The sequence below is a fragment of the Typha latifolia genome, chromosome 7 (genome assembly GCF_019914945.1).
Source record: "Typha latifolia isolate L0001 chromosome 7, TyphaL0001v2, whole genome shotgun sequence".
Lineage (NCBI taxonomy): Eukaryota > Viridiplantae > Streptophyta > Magnoliopsida > Poales > Typhaceae > Typha > Typha latifolia.
In genome coordinates, this window is record NC_133092.1 from 11124548 (window position 1) to 11148348 (window position 23801).

General features: G+C 35.8%; 2 protein-coding genes across 2 annotated transcripts in view; one reads left to right on the top strand and one right to left on the bottom strand.

The window, feature by feature from the left end:
* The first annotated feature begins 639 nt into the window (after positions 1-639).
* Positions 640-7057, top strand: LOC140792946 (uncharacterized). The gene is made up of 13 exons (XM_073144209.1): positions 640-893; positions 994-1048; positions 1145-1200; positions 1621-1721; positions 1898-1967; positions 3131-3200; positions 5403-5459; positions 5543-5610; positions 5713-5793; positions 5983-6060; positions 6142-6297; positions 6375-6527; positions 6801-7057. Exons 1-13 carry the CDS (start codon positions 777-779, stop codon positions 6870-6872), a joined length of 1134 nt encoding a protein of 377 aa, XP_073000310.1. The 5' UTR covers positions 640-776; the 3' UTR covers positions 6873-7057.
* A 1275-nt stretch (positions 7058-8332) lies between these two features.
* The window catches only part of LOC140792134 (probable inactive ATP-dependent zinc metalloprotease FTSHI 5, chloroplastic), a 35753-nt gene continuing 20284 nt past the window's right edge, over positions 8333-23801 (bottom strand). The window contains exons 13-19 of the mRNA XM_073142975.1: positions 22129-22248; positions 18026-18211; positions 17830-17904; positions 17136-17195; positions 16882-16989; positions 13892-13972; positions 8333-8717 (exon numbers count right to left, since the gene is read on the bottom strand). Coding sequence (XP_072999076.1) covers positions 8634-8717; positions 13892-13972; positions 16882-16989; positions 17136-17195; positions 17830-17904; positions 18026-18211; positions 22129-22248 — 714 coding nt within the window. The 3' untranslated portion in view covers positions 8333-8633. The remainder of the gene's footprint in view (positions 8718-13891; positions 13973-16881; positions 16990-17135; positions 17196-17829; positions 17905-18025; positions 18212-22128; positions 22249-23801) is intronic.

Here is a 23801-nt window from a genome sequence, read left to right on the forward strand (position 1 = left end):
AAGATCGCTAAGCTCGCTCAGCCTATTTTAAGTAGTTCAGTTAGATTAACTACTTGGATTAAGCCGCCTGAAAGCACCATCAAGCTAAACTATAATGGTGTCTACCGAACAATCTCCGATGTGGTGGGTTAGGGATTCATTACTATGGCTATTCATGCCCATAATGAAGATCCACATTGCTCGTTAAAGTTAGCACAATATTGTTTGTCTTCACTAAAGCTCGCAAGCATCATTTAGACTCTTTGATTGTTGAGTCTTACTCAGTGAACCTTATTAACATCATCAATCACATTATTGCAGTCCTATAAAAATACAAATGTTTGTACGAGGACATCCACAATCTTTCTCTTATATTTTCTCATATTTTTTTTGCCCATTGCCCTAGTGCCAACAATTAGGCTGCCAAAGGATTTCACTTTTATTTGGGCTTTTTCTACCCTTTTTTGTCTCCAAGAAACCATGTATTAACCTAGTAATCCCTATATTAGACCAAGTGTAAATATCCTTATATTAGACCAGTGTTTCTTGGTGCAGTCCTGGGTATGTGTAGTTTGAGACCTGAGATGGGGAAGTTATTTGGTACAACTACTTGGCGCGAAAAGCTTTATTTCATTTCCGAAACGTCCCCTTTCGACCGTTAGCCGGACGAGGGAGGAGGACCAGAGAAACCCTATCCCCTAATCCCTTGGTGAAAATAGAAGGAAAAAAAACCCTAACCCTAGCCATGGAATCTTCCATCGAAGCGAATCTCATCTCAATTCAATCCTCCACCTCCAATGGCGATCCAAATCGGAATCTCCTCCGTCTTCTCTCCTGTCCGCTTCTCTCCCAACTCCAGAGTCCGGCAGGAGAAGCTCCGATTTGGATGCAGGTCGATCCTTGGTGATGACGAGGTAAAAACCTGATTTTGATCTCCTTGTGATGGAATATTATGTTTATTTCTCTTGAATTAAGGCCTGATTTATCACATTTCTCGATTGGTCCACTGTGTAGGAGTATTTGATAGATGCGCCGGAGTCGATTGGAGATGGTTTCTCTTTTAGTGGAGGTTTGATTAATTTTGCTTATTCGCTTATTTCTCTTCTCATGAAGCAGGGAAAGTTTATATTTTGAGTGGTTTTTAAGAATATGGGAATTGGAACAGGGAAGTATTCGGATGGGCCAAGTCGATCTGATGACTGGTTTGCTAAGGGGAAAATGGTATGGGCATTCAAATCTCATTCTGTTGCTTTCTTTGAATGCGATCCAAAATTTTATTTTAATTGTATATATTGTGGTACAATCTACAGACATTTGTATCTTCTTCTTGGCTATACATGAATGTCAGTAGGAGGATACTTATGACTTCTAGTTGCTTAATTACTTCTGTATAGATCCTAGAGTTCTTAAGGATTAGTCTGGAGCATGATTGATGGTGGGAAGATAAATTTTTCTGTTAAGTTTTGATATTCAAGATCAAAATACCATGATGGTACTGCAGTACCTGAATCTCTTATATTTATAGTTATGTATGTAATGTTTGGGCCATATAAATCTCTTGTTGACTTGTATCACTAGAACTCTGCTAATTGTGTCTTTGACCTTGAGATCCTGATGGCGTACTATAACCATATTGTTCAGGTTAAAGCTTATCCTGTGTATGGAAACAAAGGGAAGGCAAAGGATCCAATTTTTGGTCTTACAATGGGTGCTAGCTCACAATCCTCGGAAGATGTTTTCAGGTGAATCCAGTGATCTGTGTGGTTAGGAGGCTATCAGCTTATTTGGAGTTGTACTCAGAAAAACTACAAGACTTGATCCTGGTACTTTTGATATGTAGGTCTCCATGTTAGGTGAAGTTCGTCTGTATCATATGTATGATATTATTCTCTTATTGATGGTGTGTTTCTTTCTATAGATGGTTTTCTGTGGAGGCCGGGAGTTCCTCCAATCCTTCAGTCCTTCTAATTCATGGTTTTCCTTCTCAGGTAAGGTTGTTTTAAGTACCATATCAGATTTTTTTTATATGTAGAACATCCACATGGTTTTGAGCAAATCACTCATTTGGAAATTAGTGAAAGATTCATTTTATTATTTACTGAAGATTTACATCCTTTTGAGAATTTCAGCTATCAGTATTAGGTGCAGAGAAAAGGATCTATATTCCGGTGTTTGCAAAATATGTCATTAATTATGTACTGAATTTATTAAGAAACCAGAAGTTGATTGTTGATCAAAGTAACATTATTTCCTCTGAAAATCTTGTTGTCCAAGCAATTACCGATGGATTGATTCAAGTGTAACGAGTTCATGACTGTTGAAAAAATGAGATCCACTAGTTATCTTAAATTGTACAATCTATTTTCTGGTAATGTGTGTAAAAGCCTCCATCGTAGAGTTTGGAACAATTCATAAATATGGAAATTTTAATTTCCTGTTCACTTGAGGAAGCCTTGCTTATAAGATGCAAAGAGGGAAATTATCTCACATCCTCATTTATTGCTTCCCCCACAAGTGCTGCAAAAGGTGATTGTTGGAGTACAGATTAGGTAGATATTATAAGTATAGTGAACAAAATTAAAATGTCCTGGTAGATGCCTACAAAGCATAGCTGGAATTATAGGATCTACTCCATACCAAGATTTTAGGCATCAACTTTCTTATAAATAAGTTCTGAAAGAAGAATAAATTTATATTTAGAGCAATCATTTGTCAGACTTGATTCCATATTGAGGAGAAGTGAGCTAAGGAAACTGAATGAGTTAATTAGGGCAAATAAAAATCGTATTGCTCTATTGATATGATAACAATCAATTTAACAATCTTATATTAATTAGAGCTGGACGGAGGAAAAGGATCCATGTAGCTGACCTCAAATAGTTGGGATTCATGGTTTGTTTTTAACTTTTTATTGTTATCACATCTTTCCTTAGTAAGTACAAAAAGGTTTAGTAATTCAATCTTATCAAGAACATAAGATGTTCTTCTCCTCCCTTACCATCAAAATTGCATGTGTGAAGTACATAATCAATTAATTTTATACTACCAAAATTATCATATTCTTCATAGAGAATCGAGTAACATAATATGTTTTTCCACCGGTATTGTTATGTACTTATTGGCATTTTATCTGTTCATGATTTGTTTATAGGCATACTCCTACCGCAAAGTTCTTCCTATACTCTCTGAAGATTATCACGCTATTGCTTTTGATTGGCTTGGTAAGTTTGTCCATATGCATATATGCCTTTCTACAAATGGTATAGACATAAAACTTCATACAAGCCTTAAATAAAGGATGTAGGTTTTAGAGTTAGTTGATTTTTCCCATTAATTGTTTGTTATAGTATCATGACGGGAAGTTATCTCACTGAATTAGTGTTCTTTTATTGGGAATCTATAACATAATTTCAGCTATGATAATAGTCAGGTTGAACTTATTGGATTCATTTCTTGGAAAAATAAAGCAATTCATATAAGATAATAAATCGTTTGGGTAACTAAAGCAAGTACAAGAATGAAGAAAATGAAAGAAGTCTCTCAGGTATGATCTAAGATGTAAAGCACCAGTTACTAAACTTACATTTCGTAGTTGGAAAATTGACAATTCTAGGGTCTGATAAATATTGCAGTGTTATGTGGCTTGATGTGAGGTGGCTAAGAAACCGTATGCTACTTTTGGCCACTAAAGCAGGCTCATGGTTCACATTTTAGATCAGTGGTGACAAAGAAGTTGAACAATGACACAAAGTGAGACATTGACCAGTTGAAAACTATGTTCAACCCAATTTGACCTGATCAAGGCCTAGTTGCTTTTGTTATAAACTTGGAAAATTATTATCTACATCACTGGGATCATAGTGTATTAGGAGAATTCCTAGATTGATTACCAATAAATGGGATCTTTCTTTCATCATTTGAATCCACTAAATTACCTACATGATTTGAATACAAGCTACATAATTGCAACATTGTTGTGAATGATCCTGGATCTGCTTCTCAGTTTGGTCAGGTATAATATCTAGCCTGGTTTATAACTATTGTCAAGTAGCAGTGCAACTTGGTTATTTTTTATTTTTTCCTTCAGTTTCCACCTGCTAATCATGCCATAGTTTGGAAATACAAGCAAAGCTGTGATGTTCATTGGCCATGATTTGCGCTTTGACCTTAATACATGTATAGTTAGAGTAGAAGATATCATTACCGTCCTATAGATTTCACTGGTGAGGCTCTATTGAATAGTTTATTCTGACTTTTTGATAATTGACTGATTAATCAAGGTTAGTAATTAGTCTTGATCTGATATTTTCTTAAAGAGGAGAGATTTAAATCTCTAGGTCTAAATATATCAAATTGTAAAATTGCTTCTTCTACAATAGTGAATTCATTGATCTCAAAATAAAATTCTTTCTTTAAGAATGACAAATCATAACTTGTTGGCTTGTGGTGCTGTGTTTTCTACATTCTGCACAGAGGCTACAAGAGAGGGACCATCACCGTAACTATACGTAATGGCTGTATAGATGTCATTGTTTTCATAAAGTGTTGAAACAATGGGAAAAGGCTAAATCTTCTACTTGTGCTTTTTGTTTAGTTCTTATAAGTTATACCACTGCAGAATTATTTTATGCTTTCAGCCTTTCTTGTTCACTGTCTTTCATGGTTTTAGTGCATGAGATCTGTAGGTTTTAACCTTAGATATTTGCAATATGATGGTACCATGCTGCCAAGATGGTTGCTGACTTGAATGGCACAACGTCTCATGTGTCATACAGAATTAACAGATTCTAGACCAGATAAGAGATAAATATTAACATTACAAAGAACTTTTAATCAACAATATTAGTTTCTTTTATGGGACGAATAATTAAAGGTTAGATCTTCTAGATCTATCCTTTAATTTTCTTATTTATGCTTCTTTGGACCTCGTAATTTCATGTGAAAAAATTTAAAGGATTACATTTTGACCCAGAATTTCACCATAAAGTTTGGACAGATTACTTGCGTTAGTAACTAGATTAGAATTAGTTACTTTTTCAGCGACCAAATTATTGCAAGGTAAATTACCTGACTAAATGTGTAAGTGATTAAGAAGTTGACTATTTGAGGTTTAGTATGATTTATTAAACAAATACACTTCCAAATGACACCTAGTTGGTGCTGAATTTGACATCTCATGGTAAGGTTTCTACTGGAGGGCCAGTGTGCCTATCAATGATAGCCACCATTAAAATAAATTTTGTTCTCAAAACTGAGTAATGCCATTAGAGATCATGTAGAGATTTATTCAAGGTTAAGCATGAGGATCCTTGCTTTCAATGAAATTCGGTAATCTTGTCAAAAATGTCATCTTAACTGTCTAGTCTCATGGTCATCATTTGTATTTCATCATAACCAGCACAGAAGTTTTTATTTTTGCCCAGGTTTTGGATTTTCTGATAAGCCTCAGCCACAATATGGTTTTGATTATACTCTGGATGGTAAACATTCTAACTAATTTGTTGTTCTTTGGATATATTGTCAGTCGAGCATTGTCTTACTAGAGTCAATTGGTGTGTCACAGAGTATGTTTCATCTTTGGAATCTCTTATTGATGTTGTTGCTCCGGATAAGCTCTCTCTTGTTGTTCAGGTATCTTTTTTTGCTTTTGAGTATCTATGAGGATATCTGGATATCCTTTTTACCAAAAATATATATGATGTGCTCTTAGCCAACTGGTCCACAAATTTTCAGGGCTATTTCGCTCCTGTAGTTGTCAAATACGCTAGCTGTCATCAAGACAAACTGAGACATCTTATTCTTGTTAATCCACCAGTAAGTAATGTTCAAAATGATTTGGTCTTCTTTTTTCCTCTTACTGGTACAATTGTTTTAAAACTTCTTTTATCTTCTGTTGAGCATTTTAAATTCTCTTCTTTTATCTGCTGGTGAACATTTAGATCCATTACCATTAATCTCTGCGACCTGAAACTTGGAACTGACATACTTTCACTCACATGTAAGGTAATGGAAAAGCACGCAAAGCTGCCATCAACCCTATCCATATTCAGCAATTTCTTGTTGGGTGAGATATTCTCACAGGTTAGAGGACTTGAAACTGCTTAATCTATACTTCAGAGAACTTTTTAATGTGAATCTGAACTTTTAGTTATGTTTCTTTAGGATCCTCTCAGAGCTAGTGATAAGGCTTTGACTAGCTGCGGACCATACATGATGAAAGAAGAAGATGCAATGGTTTATAGAAGGCCATACCTTACATCTGGTTCTTCTGGTTTTGCACTAAATGCAATTAGTAGGTCCATGAAGAAAGAATTGAAGGTGGTCTTCTTTTCTATTGTTACTCACTATTTTAACTTTGATGAGTTTACTCTTGTAAATGGAGTGCTTTTCAACAGGCTTATGTTGATGACATGAGGAAAATACTATCCAGTGACACCTGGAAAGTCCAGACAACAATATGTTGGGGCATGAGGGATCGTTGGCTCAGTTACAATGGCATAGAGGATTTTTGCAAGAGTTCAAACCATAAGCTAGTAGAGCTTCCTATGGTCTCTCTCTCTCTCTCAAATAAAGTACTAATGCATTAACAACTTCTTTTAAAATCAAGATATTTTTCAATCATATTAATCTCGGGTTGGCTGTATGCATCCATTCAAGTTGGCAAGCATCTTTAAATTCTTTTCCAAAGCATTTATTTGGGGCTTATGTTGCTGTCCTTTCCATATATGACCTGTACGCATTATTGAAAATGGATGAAACAATTATATCGTTTTCCAGTATGTTATCAGTGAGGGCCTATCTAATGTCAACTTTTTCTGCAGGCTGGTCATCACGCACAGGAGGATCGTGGAGAAGAACTTGGGAAGATCATCGCAGAGACCATTAGACGTTAATAAAAGTTCTATGTCACCTTTTCATTGAGAAATTTAAACTCCATACAGGAACTGTTCTGTGATATGCTGATTTGAAGTCATTTCTAATTAGGAAGCCTAAGACAACAAGTTTGCCATGATGGCAGTAATTAATGGAACTTTTCAAGGATTAAATATGATGTTTCTTGGTGAGGGATTTGATTGAACCTATGCATATGATTTTCTTGCATAAGTTTTCCTGCATATGATTTAATTCACAAGTACATTACTTCTACTGAGGAAATTTACAAAGTTTTTGCATCTATCTTACAGTTCTTCCATTTTTGACCTTTATTCCACTTGGGGTTATAGGTTTCACATTACTTCTCCTAGAGTCTTGCCTGAATCTTTCTTTGATCAGGATTTGGCACTTTCTCGTAGTTCATTTAATCATTGAGTAATGATGTACGCTTTTAAGCAAAGGCTTCAACGAGTTGATAATCTAAGTATGAAGATCTACTTGTACTTAAATTTGAATTAATTATTTCCCTTCTGTCTTCTTTCATTTTTGAAATGCTGAAATAGAGAACTCCAAACGTCTTAATTGTAACAATGGAAATTTCTACAGTTTATCCGAACTTTGGGGGTGTGTGTGTGTGTTTTTTTTTTTTTTTTTTTTTTTTTTTTAAGAATACAACTAAAATCTTTCTAATCATATTGAACCATCAATCGAATCGAGTCAAGCCACTAAAATTACTAAATAGTTTTTTCACAATATTATTTAGAGTTGGAGTTGAATTCATGACCTTAACCACCCAGACCTTAACCATCCAATGCAGATAGGAAGAAATCACCTATTTGGACCCAATGCAGATTGGAGGAAATTGCTCATCTAGATTATGTGAAAAAATGAATCTGGATTATAACCAAAGCCCTTTTTAATTATTTATAAATAAAGCCTTCTATTTGCTAAAAAAATCCAAGTTAAATGTAATATAGCAAATGGGATGGAATAAAAAGTAAAATATTTCATACATTTTCAACTGATATTTTATATTCCCAAAATTATTCATATTTCACTCTAGTATTATCTTTAAGATTAAACATCAATAGTTTTAGATCCAGTAATCTTGCAGAGTTCAGAATATAGATGCAATTTTTGAGAGAAGCATTTAGATGCGCTTTTAATAGTGTTTTAGAGGCTTCATTTGATCCCATTTTATTGAAAATTACTATTTAAATATATCTCTAAGTTGTTTTGGAGGTTCAATTTGATTCTATAATTAAGTTACCCCGATGGTCAAGTGAAATATTATCTATCTTTCAAAATGTTGCTCTATTTATAAATAATGAAAAGAGAGTGCCGTTTTTTATAGTCAAAATGTAATACTTCTTGAAGTGTAATTTTTTCTTTTAAAAAAAATTGTAATACTTCTTGAAGTGAACCTTCTAATTTTTGCCCCATTTACAACAAGATCATGATCCATAGAAGGGTAGACCTATCAATTCAAATTCGAAAATGCATAGATATGTGGAACCCATGTCTTTCAGTAATGCCATATGTGAGAAATCAGATGTCTCTGGGCAACATTACTGAATCAAAACAATGAAGATTCATACTATTATCCCTGTGTAATAGCCATCCGCAAAAGAATTACATTGCTATGCATCAGCTTTTTCAATATCAAGACTCAACAACAACAAAGCACTGTACATAGATTCTGGAGGACTAATTTTGAGTGTTGGCCTATCAAAGGAAGCTAGTCTGCAAAATTGCGCAAGTCTGGGTTAGGCAAGTCTGGGTTAGACTGTGGTGCCCAAAAGATCCAGTACTGCTCCATTCGCATCGTCATCGCCGGCCCCGGTGGTGCCGGCACCGGATGTGAGCTGCAAAAAAAGGGAATGATTATAAACATATAAAGTGAATTAGTCTGCTTGTTTTGAGAAAATCAATTGTTGTTAATACTATTGTGAAGAAAGGCTTGACAAATAGTAGTGAATCTTTTTTGAAAAAATGTCAGAATCACTAGCCAATACAGAGAACTTGCAGGTAGCACCAAGGTCTAGGCATTAAAAACTAAACATATGCGAGTCAAATTCACGCAGGTTGCAATATCAGCTTGAATTAAATATCATGAGATCAAAATAAGCAAAGAAGATGTGCACGCATTAGATCAAGAATGACAGAACAAAGTTGACAAAACGTATTCCTTCTGCTGGAATAATTGAATTTTCCTCATAAGATGTAGGGGTGGCAAAAATTGACCTGATTCGATAATCTTAATCGGGTTTGGGTTTAGTCTAATTAGGTTCGTGTCATAAACGAGTCAACCCGTCTACACACATACACAAAAAAAAATATAACCCAAACCCTAGTAACTCACTCACTCTCACAGCCTCACTTCCTTCCTCACACAATGGCCTCCCGCTCCCACTCTTCCTCATGCCATCATCGCCCTCACCGGATCTCCTCTCTGCCCCTCTCCTTCCCCACCGCTTCTCCTCCAGCGACGAACCCCTCGTCCCTTCACCGACCACAAGATCAAGCCCCTTCTCGCTCCATCGACACCACCCTCGGCGAGCTCCTCTCCTTCTTCCACACCATGTCCTTCACTTGCCGCATGGAGATTGCCGTCAACTCCCACTACAAGGCCAAGACCCGATTCGTCTTGCTCGTGCACAGTGATCTCACTGGACCTGCCCCTGACTCGATGGGAAACTACTCCAAGCTCATGGGGTTCGTCCAAACCCCACCCATGACAGTCCTCTATTTAAACCGCTAATAATAAATCTTTACAGAAAAGACCTCATCTCTTTCTAAACCCCAAAGCTCTCCTTACCTTGCGATCTCTCTCCTCCTCCTCCGCAGGCGTTAGGGTTTCGAACCTCCCTGGCAGCGGCGCTGCGACGAAGGCGGTGAAGCTGGCGGTCTTAGGTGGTGCCACCAACAGCCTGTAAAACGTCGAGGGAGGCCACCGGGCCACCGTCTTCAACCGAGTCTGGTGTCAAGGACAAGGATTCTTCAAATTGTTATTGTTATCAATTTGATGTGTTTTGCTGCTGATTTGATAGATTTGGCTAATATTTTAAAGGAGAGATCGATGAATATAGAATCAGTTTTGTTTCTTTTTTTATATCTTCTTTTGTAGTTATATTTGGTTAATGAATGTAGGATGATGGAACACTATGTCAGATGCTCATTTTATTTTATATTTTTTTAACCTCTGATTTCATTTATATACGATGTCTTTTGATGCAAGGATTAGTGAGTAGTGTCTCCTTGTTCGAGAAGTCAATTGACAAATGACACATCAATTTTTCTAATTTCTCTCTGTAATTTTATTTAAAGATGGTGTATGAGATGGTTGGATGAATGGGAGGTCTAGTTTTCTTAGAAAATGTGGAGTAACTAATTTTATTTCTTGCTTGATTCCTTAGGTCTCTTTGTTGCTGAAAATATAAAGTGCGGTGGTAATTTTTTTATGTTATTGGTTCCATGGATATGGAGGTTCTCACTAAAATATAAAATGTTAGGTCCCTGTAATTTTATTGTTTAATTAATTGTTAGATCTGTTTAATTATTTAGCATCAAATGTTTACTGCAGTGTTTTTAGTTTAATTACTTAGCATCAAATGTTTACTGCAGTAAACGTAGTTTAACTTAATTTAGTTTTATGGCTTTTGTTCCAAGTTATGATATTGTTTCTCTTATATATTTAATATTGATGTTTGATATTAGAATCTTTATCTTTTTCTCGATCTTCCATCTAGATTATTTACATTATTTTTTGTTCTTTTTGACAGGGTCATAATCTTTGGACAATAAAATGGAGTGTAAGAACCAGAAAAAAAAAATTGGGGTTGAGAGAGGAGGGTACACGTGCTCTGCACATGCAACCCCCTCCCCTCTCCCTCTCCAGCACGCGACGAGGTGCAAAGAAGATCTTATCTAATCCGAATTGGATTAGATTTGATTTTCTTTTAATCTATAAATTAAAACCCTAATCCTCTCTCTCTCTCTGCTTAACCACCTCAGCCCCCTTCTCCCTCTTCTTCCTCACCTCTTTCGCTTTCTTCTTCCTCACCGTTGAAGTCACGCCGTGGAATCGGCCTGCTGGAGCGTCGTCGGAGCCAACGGAGACCACCACGTGATTCCTTGGTAAGCCTTCTCCCACCCCTCAAATTTAATTGAAGTTTAATAGGGTAAAACAAAAATACCTAATTTGGGTTCTTCGACTTCACCGGCAAATCAGGCCGGCCAGCGGCTTCGGGTCGCTGCCGCTCCATCTGGAAGCGTCTTGCCATTGGCCTCGTGCCATGGGCGTTCACTATTGGACCTCTTATGACTCCGATCGCTATCGACCATGAGATCGATCGTCATTCGCGAGTTCTCCTCCACCTCACGAGGACGACGGCACCGTGGGTGTTGGGGAGCTAAGGGTGCGGTCGACGAACCGTTGCCGCAGTGATCGCTGGCATCTTCCTCTCTCTTTTCCTCTCTTTCTCTCTCTCTCTCTCTCTCTCTCTCTCTCTCTTCGGCTTGGAGAAGACAGACTCGGGTTGCCCGAGTCTGGCCTTCTCCTATTAAGTTGTTGGATTCGGGTCGGGTTGGATCCGAATCCAAGGAACCCGACCCGGTTCCATTAGTTAATTGGATTGGGCCTTGGGCCCAATCCATTTAAGTGTTGGTTGGGTGGGTTGCGGGCCAACTGCAGCCCAGCCCAAGTGATTTGGGCTTATTTTGACCCAAATTATTAATTTTTGAGTTAAATTGTAGAAAAATTTTAATATTTTTTTAATTAAAAATGTTATTATTTATTATTAAAGGTGATGCTTTTAGCACGTAAGCTAGGGATTTGAGATTCAGTTGTTTTGCTTAGACTCAGGTGAGTGGGTTCACTCACATATTTATTTTATTATATTTCGTACCTTTGTCAGACCATGTAAATTTTCTGTGCAAATTTATTTATTTCATCCATACGTATAAATATTTAATTGTTATATTTTCTGTGTGCATTTAATCATTATACTCAGTGCATCACCATACTTTGTTCAAATATTGAAATTAGTGAAAAAAAAACGAGACTAGTATTGATACGACTTAGAGAACAGTCCCGATATAAATCGCTTGCGATTTTCCGTGGTAACTCAAGTCTATCTGAAAGTCCAGGGGAAAGTTCTAAATCAAATCACTGCAGTGACTTTCTTAGGTGACTCTGGCGGAGTTAGGGAACAGTCTTAGGATGAATGAGAAATTCCTAGGTGACTAACTTCTATCAACGGTTAGTGAAAAAGACAGAATATGTTGATCACATAGTGATACTATCGATGACCCTAAACCAGATCAGCTATGAAAAAAAGTCCCGAGCATCATCTCAAGGTGACTTCTAGTTGATATGAATCCACAGGGTTTAGACCTATTGAGACATATGATAGTATAAATATTGAAAAGATGTTAATACGTTGAAACTGCGCAAGGTTACAAATTGTGACTCTCTATTGTTATCATTGTCATTATTTAAATGGCATGTCTAATGCAAATTGTTTTGTATACTGTTGATTTTAGTTTTTCTGAAATTATTTGGTTTTCGAGTGGATTCCACTCACTGAGCTGTAGTTGTTGACTCATGGATTCTTTTTTTTTTATTCATTATCTATCTTAGGTAATAGTCAGCGGGGGCGCTGAGCGAGATGTACCCGGACTCCACCTCCACTTAGATTTACTTTTCCGCTATTTTGAATTTGTTTTTGCTTTAGATTAGAAGATTTATTTATTTCGTTTAGAGACTCAAAAATAATAACATTGTTTTATGCTTTATTGCAATTAGTTTTAAATTTAATAAAGCAGATCTTCATTTCATTTATTTATTTTGCCATCGTACATGTAGAAAGTATTAATAAGGCTTCATGTATCTCAAGCATATTAAGATGCATGGCCGGTCATGATTCCTATTTCGAGTCGTGATATGGAGGGCTTAATGTTGTTTATTTATTTCAAGCTATTTGTAATTTGTAATGAATTGTAAACTTTAAAGTTTATTCTAATTTTCATGGGATTGTTAGATTTGAAAGTTAGAACTAAAGTTATGTATTTGTTCTAATTGTTCTAAACTTTGTTCTAAACAATTTGTTGCATGGATTTGCGCTTAGGGTCGAAACTTTGTTCTAAACTCCAAATTTTGTTGTATGAATGTGTTACGATGAATTATTAAAATTGTAATTTTTATGTTTGTATAAGTTTTGAGTTAGAAATAAATTATTTTTTTATATAATACTAGGAAAAATCAATGAATATTGAATTTTAATTGGTTAAATAGGTCGTGTTCATGTGTCGTGTTAATATGAATCGTTTAATAAACGAGTTAAATGGGTCGTGTTTGTGTTTGGATAAAGTTGATTAGACCTGAATCTGACCCGACTCAAACCAAACCCGCTTAACCCGACCCAATTGCCACCCCTAGTAAGATGCAATGATTCATAGTAATAATATAATTGGTATCTGCTAGTTATGATTTTAAAAGAAAAGGAAATATAAATTCAACATATCGTGGACTAATAGACAAATGCTAAATCACATTCATATCCGATCTCTCGATGGGGCAGATGAGATAAGCCATACAGTTAAATTCTTCTATCAAAAAGAAAAAAAATAAATCAAGGCTCAGATAGGAAGAGATCAAACTAAAAAAATTAGGAGAAAACTCTCAGGCCCCTAGGAAAGCAGAGAAGTGACAATAGTATCAGTAGTAATACCATGTTTTTTTCACATGTTTAAAATTTGAGTAATTGACTATTGAATATGAAGTAACCATGTGATGAAAATTTAGATGTCCACATCACCGTGTGCATCCCAAAAGAAGCTTAATGATAACTCAAAAATGAATAGTTCCCTAAATAGATTTAACCAAATAGATCTATTGTCAATTGTTAAATGGTATGACTTAGAAAATCACAAAAATCAAATGATAAGTATATGCATATTTCTACTAATTAAGTTGAACAGATAAATCTGTTTTATAAACTAATCATGAATCAATAAAGCCAAGTTAATTCAAGAGTACCTCTCTGTAATAAGATTTTGACAGAAAGAATGGCTCTTGCTCTCGTATCCCACCGTACTTCTCAAGAATATCAAGCAAATCCTAGCAGCAGAAAAAAATTGCTGTAAATATTTAAAGAATAGGATCGATCATGACATATGTTCTTACAATACCACACAACCTGGAACAAGTACTATGGAAATAGAAATAGTCTTTAAATAAAGTCAAAGTTATGCAGCCTCATAACCCAAAGTGCAAATTATGAGTTGTTGAGTTCAATCTGAACAGAAAGAATACTAGATTTAATAGAATGTAGCATCTTAAAAAGATCAAAAAATTAAGTGAAGAATCCATAATAACCTATGATTGAGTAAATTAAGTGAATAGTCCATAATAACTTATGATCGATAACCAGTGGCAATGAAAGTTCATATACAAGTAGCTAATGGTATCTCATATTCTCATTTACACTAATTGCCAATTTATAAAGTTAAATACAAGGAAAGTGTGCTGGAAACATGCTGGCGAGTAATACACTTGGGATATCGTGGATCTTGAAAAAGATAAAAAAATACAACGAGCTAGTATTTTTAATAAGTAAAAGATAAAAAAATAATTATATATGACACAATATTTACTAATATAGTATGTATAAATTTTTTAATAATGTAATTTGCAACCATAACAACAAAGATTCACAATTCACAAATATGTTTAATATGTTTATATATATATATATATATATATATATGTATATAACTATATTTATGTATATATATTTGTATACAATTATACATATGTGTATATCTATTTGTATACAATTATACATATGTATGTATATTTCTATCCGATTCGGATACGGATTCGGATACGAATAGAATTTTGAAAAAAATTCAGATACGGATTCGGATACGGGTCGGATATATTTTTCGGATTCGGATACGGATATCGGATATCCGTTTACCCGCATATTTTTTAAAATAATTTACAGTTTTTAGTTTGCTTATTTAAATAGTAAATATTAATATTGTTACTAATAATACGTTATATATTATTTATAGAGATTAATTTCTCTAATTTTATAAATTTGACATACAAAAAAATTATTTGTCGTAAAACTCTTAATAATTTTGTATTAATTATATCTAAATAAAATATTATAATTATTTTAAATTCAATCAATATTCGTTTAAGATCCGATCCTCTATCCGAAAATTACCTGTATCCGTTTAGTTAGGATATGGTTTTAAATTTTGCTATCCGTTCAATATCCATATATAAATCCGTAACCGGACTAAAAATATGGATCTGGATATGGATTGAGCACTATCCGATCTGTTTTCACCCCTAGTGTATATATATGAATATATATGTCTATGTATTTTATTAATGTATCTACTATTAGTGGTGCATGACAGCTAGTGCAAGATGCGTATGGCTATATGACAGCTAGAGTGGTCATTTAGGGCTAATGACAAAAAGCGGTTCCCAATGTAGAGAGAGAGAAAAGGAGGAGAAGAATAACGAGGAGAAGATGAAGAAGAAGAAAGAAGTCCTCGTCCTCTTTCTCTCCTCGAGCACGTTGTCACCCGCCTTGCACTAGTGCCCTCTCGCTTAGCGGGGTGGCGCAAGGAGAATAAGAAATTCTCCTGTTCCTCTCCTCATGCACGTTGTCACCTGCCTTGCACCGATGCTTTCTGGCTTAGTGGGGCGGCCGATATGTCACCACCCCAACAAGCGGTCGCTATGGCGGCCGCCAAAAACACCTTTCAATACATTGGATATGATGAACATGCTCATGCATGACAAACCTCCACAAGATACTACATGTGCAAGAAGATGCTATTGCAAACTGCGGCAGCACATTGCTATTACCCTGCTTACTTGCTTATAGAAGAGCTCGGACAACTGATCATGATTTTGAATGGTGGAAACATTATAGCAGCTCCAACCGTCTAATTTTTTTTTTTAATATTTTAGATTCTTTTGTGCCTTCGTGATAATTCGTATTGCTAGTTTACAAAAAGTTGCATTTGTTACATCAAAATCTAGGGCCGAATATCTTCAATCCAGCCACTGCAAGCTAATTTAGGAACTAAAAGGCCCCAAAAAAGTTTTAAAGTGCACTGATGTGCCAACGCCATGACAGGCTGTGCCCACGCATGTGTCATGCTGAGCTAAGCTGGCATGCCACGTGCTATTATCACAGCAATCCTTGTTACAAATGGTCCTCAGAAGTTAGTAGAAATATTTATGAACAAATATACTACGAAATAGCAACAAAAAATAAGATCCTTCATTAACACTAATTGATATGAAATCTTTGTAATCTATTAGGCAGATCTATTTTTTGGTGAATGCCTAATTAGATACTGTGGATGACAGAACAACATTTTTATACAACTCATGAAATTATGAATCTTTGAAGGATGTTCTGAAGTGGTATATTGAGGCTTTTAGCTCCTTATAGTAGAAGATACATATTACAACTTGGAGAAACTTGAGGGGGTATTCATCACGTACTTAATCAGTAACATCATCAAAGCTCACGGAGCCCATATGTATTTTTTGAACTAGGAGAATGAAGTCGCTGAATGATCTCTGTGGTATTATTACACAAACAATCTCTATTTTTGCTAGATTTAATACAGTCTAACTTATATGTCAAATTCAGCTAGTGTCATTAACAGATAATTGGATATGCAAGGGGCAATCGTACAAAATGACAATAATCCCCTATTAGAGGAGTTGGAGCTGAGTAAGGATGGACAGAATACGGGTATGTTTGTCTTATTCTCTATATATTGTTTCTCTCCTGTTCCTGTAATTCATTTTTCTGTTAATAGTACTACCTTTTAATTCATGTATCTTTCACAACTGCCTGTTAGACAAACGTTCAAATTTATTGGATTATAGTATAATTTTTAAAAGACAAACTGAATCATGGGCCTTTTTTATGTTTCAGTGGCTAGATATAGTTGAGCTTTTCAAAGATAATAAATGGAGTTTACCTCTCCAGTCAAATTTTCAAACTCAAGCAACTGGTCCACGATTTTCTCAAGCACTTTACGATTTCTTTGTAGCATCTCCGTAGCCTTGTCATAGCCTAAGTTGTACATCTGGAGAAAAAGATATCAGTAAATATAAACTAATAGATATACCATTTCAGGGAGAAAAAAAGATCATACGTAGTGGTAAATAGTAGATAGAAATTAAAGTTGTTCCTCAATATTAATGCACATATCCATAGTAATATTATACATGCCTTCTCAACTTTAGCTGCCATCTCAAACTCATGGTTGTTCCCCATACTCATCGTCCCAACCTGAATAAAGGTAGTGAGCGTGCAGTAAAAAAATAGTAAAAAATATGTCAATGTTTCCAGTTTTATCTCTTTTATGCTAATTTCTTTTAAGTGATTTTTTTCACATCAGTTAGAATTAAGATTTACCCTAATAACCAGACTACATTAAGAAATGAATATAGAAAGGAATTGAGAATGACTCGTTAGTAAGTCTTCCTGAATAATCACTCCCTATTTATTTGTCAAGAAACTTCAAGGTACCTCTTATAGCATTATTTGTAACTAGAAGTTGTAGATGAGTTTATGAAAATTAATGAGCATGACAATGAATAGAACTGTGGCTCTTCAGAAAACTATTTAAATTGTCAGACAAGCATAGCATTTTTGATATTTACTTCATCTCCACATGTATTTACTAGAAGATTGTAAAAGCATGAATACAGAATGATACATATTGAACAACTTAACATAGCTAATGGGTGGTGTTATCAATATTCAGGATTCGTGGGTAAACCTATAAAATTTGCATAATTCTCTTAGAAATATTAGTAAATAAAATACAAGTCATCCGGATCCAAAAGGGGAAAAAAGCAAGAGAAAGTAAGATAAGTGAATCCATAAAAGAGAAATTTTCATGTTAAGGGAAAGTACATACTGCTTTACTACTGATGTAAATGGCTGTACTGTCATCGGGGCCCCATCCATATTGAATCACCATGCGAGTAGCTATCTGTAGTTAACACTCATATAAGATGGAGGAAACAACATATATTTTGAATGAATATTCTCTCACAAAAAAAGAGTAAACTTAAAGTTTAGAAAACTTTAAGAGCTAGAAGAAAACGGTGTACCTCTTGTGCCTGCTTGATTTCAGATGAGGACAAGAAATTTTCCTCACCGAAAGGAAGTAGTAACTGTGAAGCAACATATGAACCAAAGCAGAAGACAAGCCTCTTTTCTAGGTATGACCTTGATTCTAGATTGCCATATGCAGAGCCTTCACTTTTTGCTTTTGAAATTTTTGTACATCCGATCCCCTGAAATAGTCTGAAGTGATTCACCTACTCATCCAACTTATCTCTATAACATGAACAGAAATTATACAATTTTTTATGATTACAAGATGCAGTTTCTGCTAAAAGAGTTACAGCCTTAAGAAGCAAGTTGACAAGTAGTGAAGTTAAATGCTCGCTACTTTCGTTTAGAAAGAGACAGCATGAAGTAGAGTTATGAAAAGTGAAAGTGTCCTATTGGCCTCCATGAAATTATTCTGGATGATGAATTACCTTTTAAAGCTTAAGATAAAACAGGAGCATAAAGTTATAGAGAAAAAAAGAAGTGAAATGGGAATATTAATTTAGGATGTATGAAATGAAAACGGAGATAAAACGAGAATATTAAATAGAGATAATGAAATCATATCAACATGCACATACATCTCCACTATGTCTTTTCTCTTTGTATTGACTTATTACCTGCTAACTTTGATTAGCTAATGTTTATCCTTTGGATGATAGGACCAACGATAGCCGTGACGGTCAGCACGGGGCGTGCTGAGTGGCACACACACTGTTAGGACCAAAAAAAAAAAAAAAAAATTTGGGTTGAGAGAGGAGGGTGCATGTGCTCTGCACGTGCAGCTCCTCCCCTCTCCCTCTCCGGTGCGCAGCGGGAAAGAAGGGATTTCATCTAATCCGGATCGGATTAGATTTGATCCTCATCTAAACTATAAATTAAACCCTAATATCTTTTTCTCTCTCTCGCTTAATACCGATAACCCCTGACCCTCTTCTCTCTCTCTCCTTCCTCCCTTCTGTCGCTTCTTCCTCACCGTCGGAGTCGTCACCGTGGAATCGGCCAGCCGGAGCGTCGCCGGAGGAAATTGGACCCACCACACTCCTCCCCGGTGAGCCCTCTCTCATCCCTCTAGTTTAATTTAAAATTAAATAAGTAAATTGAAATACCTAATTTGGGGGGTTTTCGGCCTCGTCGGCAAATCCGGCGGCCGGCGGCTTCGAGTCGCAGCCGCTACCTCTCGGAAGCGCCTTGCCGTTGGCCTCGTGCGTGTGCGCCACCGTTGGAGCCCTCGTGGCTCCGGTCGCCGTCGGTCATGGGATCGACCGCCGTTCGCGAGTTCTCCTCCACCTCGCGAGGACGGCGGCACCGTATGGGTGTTGAGACGCCGGGGGTGCGGCCGGCGAATCTTCGCCGTGGCAGTCGCCGGCGCCTTCCTCCTTCTCTTCTTCCTTCTCTCTCTTTTCCTCTCTTTTTCTCTCTCTCTCTTCGGTTTGGGGAAGACAGACTCGGGTTGCCCGAGTCTGATCTTCTCCCTTTTAGTGTTGGATTCAGGTCGGGTTGGATCCGAATCCAAGGAACCCGACCCGGTTCCATTATCTATTTGGATTGGGCCTTGGCCCAATCCATTTAAGAATTTATTTGGGTGGGTCGGGCCAACTGCAAAACTCTGTTGGCCCAATTGTTTTGGGCTCATTTTAGCCCAATTTAATTATTCTTAGGTTAAATTGTATAAACATTTTTAATAATTATTTTAATTAAAAATGTTATTGTTGTTTATTATTTAAGGTGGTGATTTTTAGTTCGTGGGCTAGAGATTTGAGATTTTGGTTGTCTTGCCTAGATTCAGGTAAGTAGGTTCACTCACATATTTATTTTATTGTATTTCGTATTTTTGTCAGACCATGTAAATTTTCTGTGTGCAAATTATTTATTTCACCCTTATATGTAAAAATTAAATTGTTACAATTTCTGTGTGCAAATCTATTTATTTCATCTGTACGTGCGAAAATTTAATTGTTTTATTTCCCGTGTGCATTTAATTATTATATTCAGTGCATCACCATACTTCGTGCAAATATTGAAAAATTGTGAAAAGAAAAATAAGACTAGTATTGATACGACTTAGAGAACAGTCCTGGTATAAATCGTTTGCGATTTTTTCGTGGTGACTCAAGTCTATCTGGTAGTCCAGGGGAAAGTCCTAAATTAGATCACTGCAGTGACTTTCTTAGGTGACTTTAGCGGGGTTAGGGAACAGTCCTAGGAAGTATGAGAAAATTTCCTAGGTGACTCTAACTTCTCTCAACGGTTAGAGGAAAAGACAGAGTGTGTTGATCACAGGGTGATACCCTCTGATGACCCTAACCGGATCAGCTATGAAGAAAAGTCCCGAGCGCCATCTCGAGGTGACTTCTAGTTGATGTGGATCCACAGGGTTTAGACCCATTGAGACATATGACAGTATAAATATCAAAAAGATGTTAATATATTGAAAACGTGCAAGGTTACAAGTTGTGACATTTCTCTATTGTTATCATTGTTATTATGTAGAGAGCATGCCTATTGCATATTATGATGGATATTGTTGCTTTTAGTTTAATTTATTCAGCATTAATATGTTTTAAAATTTATTTGGTTCGAGTGGATTCCACTCACTGAGCTATAGTTGTTGGCTCACGAGTTCTATTGTTTTTTTTTGTATTTATTTATTTATTTCAGGTAATAGACAGCGGGGCGACTAAGCGTGATGTACCCGGATTCCACCTCCACTTAAGATTCACCTATTTACCCTTCCGCTCTTTTAGATTTTGTGCTTTAGATTAGAATATTTTATTTTATTTTATTTTATTTTAGAGACTCAAAAACATTAACATTGTTTTTATTTTAATTGCATTTAGTAATAAAATTTTAATAAAGCACATTCTCATTTTATTTATTTATCTTGTCATCTATATGTAGAGAGTATTGGTAAGGCTTCGTGCATCTCAAGCATATTGAGATGCATGGCCAGATAGTGATCAGCATAACATATGAACATGGTGCACTAGAATACTTTTACCTCCAACTTAGGACTTTGGTTTTCTCTTTAGATCAGTTGCTTTAATATTATTATGAAAGATATTGGTTGTCTAACTTCAGGCTTCTTCCGCTTTTGGAGTTTTTATTAATTATCTTAGGGTTATTTCTATAAATTAGTTGTTTGGATTTTGGAAATTAAATGTTTAAGGTTTCATGTATCTCAAGCTCTAATTGGGGTGCATATCCGGCCATAATTTTAACTTTAAGTCGTGAAACAGTGCATATTAACTTAATTGTTTAAGCGAATGTTTAATCAGTGCAAGCTCTTCAAAAATTGACAAGCTCTAGCAAATAACTCGAGGCATTCGGCTGTGGTTGCAGAGAGTTGAAAAACCAAAAACTAAAAGAATAGAAATTGTTGTCTATATTCTATAATAGACTGTTGAGGAGAAAGAGAAGAAAGTCCATGCAGTTAATAATGAATCTAAATAAATGATATGTGAATATGACCTTGGATGAGATAGATGATCTTGCAAAACCATAAAAAGTTACCATCTCTGCATCTTCTTTTTGTCTATCAATCTTATAGAAACCTTCCTGATAATGGAAAGAAGATGTTCGACAGAAATTTTGGACCTATCATGAACTTTATTTTAATCTGCTGCTACCTGAAATTTATGGGTTCATTTCCGATATTAGGACAGAGTTGTTGTTTACAAAGCATCTGCTTTTAGATTGCCTAAGACTGCTTTTCTAGAGAAAAGCACTTTGACTTGTTCCTATATGCAAGACTTAAATTCTCTAGCATTTATCTTTAAGCATCAGCAATTTTGTGAAATACTAGGAGACGTCACTTAAACACGCAAACCAAATCGTTAGTTGAACATTCTTGGGGAAATAATCAATTAAACATCATGTCACTGTCTCGTTACACTCCAAATGTTAAACCATAATGCTTAGGAACACATGGAAAGATAGAAAATGCAGTCTCAACAAAAAAAAAATTCATTTGATTCCCTAAATCCAACTTTGTCAAATGAAAAATAAATTTACTAAATGGGGGTGTGTCTATAATTGTATATATATATTTGTGTGTAGCAAATTCCAACAGAATAAAATAGGAATGGCAATGACAAACCTCCCAAGCAGATGGGTCAAGCCATACATTATCAACAATATCATAATTTGGCAGGAGAAGAGCAATAAGAGCACGACCAGCAGCCCAGACAGCATGAGGAAACTTTGTCTCCCTCGACCACTAAGAAATAGCCACAAAACATTTATAAGTATCAAACAGGAGGGAAAAAAAAGTATACAAAGAACTATAGCACCCATCATTAGATTCTACAACAATCTCAACCAGTTTCATCTCATTATGAAGAATCATCTAGTCTTTGGTAGAACTGTGAGATATTATGAACAATAACATGAGCATTATTAGTTTCAATCTGTTTGAAATATTTTCAAGCTTCGGATTTTAATCTCTTAGAAGTGTCTGAAGATGAAGTTAGAATTTTGAAATCAAGTGGATGTTGAGGGATGGGTGTTTGACTCAAATCTTCGAGTTGCGATTCTATAAGAGGATCAAAAGAATCCATATATATAAAAAAATTAAGAAAAAATTTGCAACAATAGTATTGTGAGAAAGAGCAAAAGAAGAAAGTTCATTTACTTTAAAGCTTGCTTAGCCTAGATTAACCTTAATTTGATAAGTTTGCTTCAAAACTTTTAAACCTTCAATTTGGAGAGAATTTGAAGAGATTAGAGAATTGTTAAAAGACTTGAGTAAGGTAAAAATGAAAATGTGTGATTAATTTAGGAAGAATTAAAATTAACAAATTATACCTCCGAACATAGTTACTTAGATTGTAAGAACTAGAAAAAAAAATTGAGAGAGAAAAGGGTGCACGTGCACTGCACGTGAAACCTTCCTCCCCTCTCCTTCTCAGTCACGCAACGGGAGTGGCTGCGGGATTTGCGGCCACTCCGAATCTAAATCAGATTAAGGATTAGGATTAAAACCTAACCTATAAATAAAAACCCTAATCATATCTTATTCACCCATCCTAGCCCCTTTTCTCTCGTACCTTCTTCTTTCTTTACCATCGGAGTCATCGCTGTGGAATCGGACCGCCGGAGCAATCGAAGACCACCACGTGACTCCTCAGTAAGCCCTCTCCCATCCCTCATAATTAATTTGAGTTTAACAAGTTATAATTGAAATACTTATTTTGGGGGTGAAGCGGGTCGTTGGTGAATCGAGTCGATCGGCGGCTTCGAGTCACTGCCACTCGTGTGCCAGTGCTTCGTGCCTTTGGCCTCGTGTCGTAGGTGTGCTCTCTGGAGCCCTCGTGGCTCGGTAAGTGGTAGCAGACGACTCCATGGCCACCAACCATGGAGTCGATCGCCGTATGCGGTTTCCCCTCCACCTTGTGAGGACGGCAGCATAGTGAGAACGTCGGGGAGCTTGAGATGGCCGCTAAACCATCGCCAGCGATGACCGCCAACGTCTCTCTCTCTCTCTTCTTTCAATTCTCTACAAATGTCAATAATGATATTGAAGTCTTGTTGGGAGTTAGAAAAGTAATCAACGGACTAGAACTTGATATTCATAAGCAAATCTTTTATGATAGAGAAGTGAGTTATTATTTAATTAAATAATTTTATTATTATTTGTTTCAAATTTTAATATATTTAATTTTTTATAAAATGTATTCAATTATATATCTTAGATGAAGAAATATAGATTGAGAGCTGGCCAATTTAATACTGCTAAAGTTGCTGCAGCTATATCTCATAACAGTCCAATTG